Consider the following 4,848-nt stretch of genomic DNA (forward strand, 5'->3'; position numbering starts at 1 on the left):
ATTAGTTACTTATTTTTCTTTTTTTTTCTGGGGGTTGGTTTTAAGTTGACATATCTTTTCTTTACACGTTCATAATAATGATGTTGACTAACAATTTTTATTAAAAATATTCGGGATAGTGGACACTATGACACTATGTTCGTTTTTAAATTTGAGTCAATTACTCATCTTAATTTCTGTTTGTCTTAGGATTCATCTACAGCAGCATCTTTTATTGTTTTTCTTCACATTATTGTTTGTTTTAATATCTGTTTGTTTTAATATCTAATATATTTGAGTGAATTAATCTCTATTCGCTCTTTTTAATCTCTATTCGCTTTCGTTGATCGTAATTAACGTTTATTTTAAAGTTGAATTATAATAGGATTTTATTTCTGCTCGTCTCTTTACTTGATACGTCTCTTTACATTTCGTTGAAAAACTTATTTTTTCTAAAGATGTTTAATCAAATTAATCTCTTGGAGAAATTTGCTCTGATTTGATACTTGTGACCCAAATATAAGTAACTCAAGTTTATGCCTTCTCTTCTAAGGATGTTTGCAGATGAGTAATACACTGGCCATTAAGCATTATTTTTAGACACGTCTTTATAATTTTAGTACTTTTATGTTATTTACGAAAAATTTACCAATAAGGTGACTGAACTTCGTGAAAGCCTTAAAATGAAAAATACAAGTAGCAATTTTATACTTAAATGCCAGCAACAATCGATTAATAACCCATTGCCTTAACTTATTAAATGTAATAAAATAGGAGTCGCTATTCTTTCCATTTCTTCCAAAAAATAAATATATTTAAAGAAGGATTCTTTTTTTTATTAATAAATAATTATAATTTTTTTTTAGCTAAGATATAAAGTAGACTCACTGCGTGATAACCTCAAAATGCAAATTCCAAGTGTCTTTTCCGCTAAGCACGGTAGAATGGAACATGCTGTGTTCTTCTCACAACCTATTTTTAAAAAGACTAGACGCAAATAGGTATAATTTATTAAATGGATAGGTAAGATAATAATCGCAATTCTTTGCAATTCTTCCGAAGAAAATATAATTCACAAAAATATGACTAGAAAAGCAAAAAGCACTAAAAGCTAGGTTGTGAAAGGAGTCGAATTTCGATTCGACATCTGGGTGTCACGTTCGACGTCACTGAGAGAAAAAAAAACTCTTCAAATAGGTGAATATTCCGTCGGCATAATTATGTTTTAACAGAAGCTTTGTATTTATGCACTAGAATGTAATATTGGTACCCTTACAGGAATACTTTTTGCGATACATTTCCTAGGAAGACATCAGCATCACGTTTTTAACCAAGCATATTAGCCGTAATTCGACATCGCTTGATCATTTTCTTTTGAAATTATCTAGCTCTTCGTGGCAGGATTAAATTGATAGTAATATTTCACAGTTTTATCGCCTTGGGCTATGTATTACTCGGTCCCTATTCTCTTCGCGTGATATTCTTGCAGCGGATAATCTAACTGGGGAATCCGTAGTAGAAATTCTTCTTCTATTTCTCCTCATTTTTACTAAATCTTCACCAAAAACATCGCCTGCTCGAAGTGCTGTAATCAAGTCATCAAACTCTCCATCCTGTTGAGTAGATGAATTCAACGAACTGTCAGATACTTTCGCTGCTAGTATGTCACGACTGCATCTCCTGTCGAAGGTTCTCTGCCTCAACTAAAGGAAAAGAATTGATGAACATACTCATATATTGCTGTCGGTTGAAATACATGAAAAAAAAACATATACTCTTCTATGAGGATAAAGAAAAACTATTCCTAGTTTAAATATTTTTAGCTTGTACGTTCCAGTAACCCGGAATTTGCCTTATTCTGGCTACAACTACTTAATATTGATAACCGATAACCTACCCATTAAAAGGGGTAGATTGAAGTAGAACAACAAAAAATAAACTTCAAGCCTAATATATTTTCAAAACTTTCATATTTTTAACACCTTCAAATACAGGAGGTAGGAGGCTAAATATCTCCCCTAAGATTGGCTTAACGAACCCTAACAAGATATTTGGGAGACATGGAGTAAAATCCTAATAGCTGGAATTTAAAACCGCTTTTTAAGCATATGACTTCCCTGCTTCTCTAATTAATTTGCTTGTATGCATGCTACTTATGACCTTTACTGTTTGATAATGGTAACAAGAATAAATATGCTGCCTCTTCAGTTTCTGTTATACACCTTTGAATACTAAGGCGTATTTTGATTTTGGTTTGTTAAAAGCCATTAAATTGGTTAAAAGTAATTGGGTTTATAAAGAATAATAATAAATAAGTAAATTGCAAGCATTGAATCCAAATCACATTGACAACATAAAGGTTATATTTCGACGTTCAACGTTAACGAATGAACGTTATACTTTCGAATAACGAATAAGCCTTAAATTGTCTCACCTCTTCTTCTTGCTGCCTCCTTTTTTCCTCTTCTTCTCTCTTCTTCCTTGCTATTTCGTTTTCTTGTTTGGCTTCGATCAGTGCCGTTAAAAACTTGTCGATTACGCCGAAAAATTCATCAGGCGTTGAAACTGCAGGGTCATCACCAAACAAGGCCACAGTTTTCTCAAACTATAAAACAGTATTTCATTGCAAACGACTTCTTATTTCTTTTCTTTTCCAGCGTTACCCGCCTGATCCTTGCCCAAGCTGTAACTATACCCTACTAAGTTTATTTCCACATTTTTGATTCACGTGTCAGTCATTGTATAAGGACTTGCAGATATTTAAACTGTCAAGACCAACTCTCATGAGAAGTTGGCAGCATTTTTCGCTTACGTTAGATTTATCAAAATGGCCCTAACGCTTTGCAACGTTTTCAACATTTTGCAAAGGTTTGCTTTTTACCAGAATTTTTTTTCAGGGTTAGTGTAAAAAATCTTAGCATTAGGTGTTTTAGGACACATAATTATTTATCAGATAATTGCCTTTTCCTTTATTTCCCCTTTTGAAAATTCCTCATCTTATTCTTAGTTGTGAAGCTATGAATCATGGTTTTCAAAATTGTGTTTGACTATGCAATTTGAGTTTCAATATTATTGATTTCAAAGCGAGGAATTACCTTTTCCAGTTTGCTTGAAGAGATAGCTAAAGATGTAGCCTGTGGAGTCATTGATTTCCCTTTTTCCAATCACTATTTTTACTGATCATATCCACTGATCGTAAACGCTTCTGATTGATCACTTTCCGTATGTTAAAGGCGGTTTAGTTTAAAACCAGCAGTGTTCTTTTTAGTTCAGTTTTGTAACAGGTTTTGATTTCGCCGTGCGAAAAGTTGGGTAGCAAAGTAGCAATGCTACTTGGCAGTTTTCAAATTTGTTGTCAGATTTTTTCTGAAAATACCATTTTACACAAAAAAGCCGTTTTCATTTTTGATATTCTTTTTTTTACTGGGTGATGTATCTCTTCTCATGCTGCTGCTTTTTAAGAATTTGATCGAACAAAAATCTCATTGAGTTTCAATGTCGCTATGTAAAAGTTTACCTTTAAATTTTCTTAAAATTTTGAAAAAATTTACTTTTAAGTCATTGTTGTCCTTTGTCCTTGAGGACAAGTTTTTACTTAATCCATTTCTCTTCAACTGGAAGTAAATATTTGTCCAAATCTTGCGCAAATAGCCAAATTCTCCCAAAACTGTCTACTCGTCAGTTGAAAAATTTTTTAAACGGCTGGTAGCTATCAAGGTGTACACGCAGCTAAAGCAAGTAATGGTAAAGCTGGAACATGGAAGATTAGTTGCCTGAAACAGCCACGCAGCAATGTAGCAGCAATTATTTATTTATTTGGGGGAGTAGATTAGGGCAAAACTAACATCACAGCTTCATAATGCATGTGACTGCAAGGCTGTCAATCAATATTGTTCTTTCAAAAAATCAAATGGCGCTTTTTATAGTTGTTGTATAGTGAGCAATGAGTATCAAGCATGTAATTGGGTATGCATTATTTTTATAATACCAATACCATTGGAGTGTACAACTTCATCCGTAAAGTAACAGGAGTAAGCTATATACAGTGTACTTCACACTTTGAACACTATACTCCACAAGCAGTATTAAAGTAAATATGATCTTTGATAAAATGGTACGCATGAAATTATGTAGCATGATATTTATGGCTAGTATCTGACTTGCCACTGAATTAGATTAGATTGTTAATTGTGATTCAGAAAGTTATTGATTTTTATAACTGCAAGCTATACAAAGTTACATTTTTTCCTTTTCTGCAAATTTTATGTATAAACATGCTTTTTGCTCAAAGTAAAGCTTTCAAAACACATGATGTGCTGCTAAAATGTCAGCAGCTTTTGGAATTCTGTTACTGAGAGCTTTGGAACATTTCGCACACCTGGTCCTTTCTTTTGGAATTACTATATACATTTTATCCTGTTTACTGACCAGGGTAGTAAATGCTTTCACGTTACAATCGATGTGACTAGAAAAGTTGAATTTCTATGTCCAGTTTTTGTATCCCTCGGTAGGAGGGTTTTTAGCCTCCAGATCAATTTCCGCTTAGTTACGCGGAAGTACGGTCACTTCTACTTTAAACCGACTACCTTGCGTGGTAGTAGCTCTTTAAGGTTATACCAAGGCGTGGTATTAATTATTTTTATCAATCCCATTTCTGAGACTCATGTTTGAGCCTATAGCTAGTTGTTATTTAGATTGTAGAAAAGCCTAATGGTGGTTTGCTGTACTTATCCAGCAATATGACTTTTGATACCATGGTTTCATCAACGGATTATAATCTTGTCCATAAATCTATTGAAGTTATAGATTGCACGTCCGTAATTTTAGTCTTGACTTCTTGCTAAATAAATAGTATCAAATCTGAGAGGC

The 4,848-nt window shown here is 33.3% G+C and overlaps 1 protein-coding gene across 1 annotated transcript in view; it reads right to left on the minus strand.

Moving 5' to 3' along the window:
* Positions 1-971: 971 nt before the first annotated feature.
* LOC136029413 (disheveled-associated activator of morphogenesis 1-like) overlaps positions 972-4,848 on the minus strand; it is a gene marked incomplete in the record, with an annotated part of 127,561 nt that continues 123,684 nt past the window's right edge. The window contains 2 exon segments of the mRNA XM_065707780.1: positions 972-1,682; positions 2,414-2,584. Of these exon segments, the coding sequence (XP_065563852.1) occupies positions 1,410-1,682; positions 2,414-2,584 (444 nt within the window).

The sequence above is a fragment of the Artemia franciscana genome, chromosome 7 (assembly GCF_032884065.1).
Source record: "Artemia franciscana chromosome 7, ASM3288406v1, whole genome shotgun sequence".
In the NCBI taxonomy this organism is placed as follows: Eukaryota; Metazoa; Arthropoda; class Branchiopoda; order Anostraca; family Artemiidae; genus Artemia; species Artemia franciscana.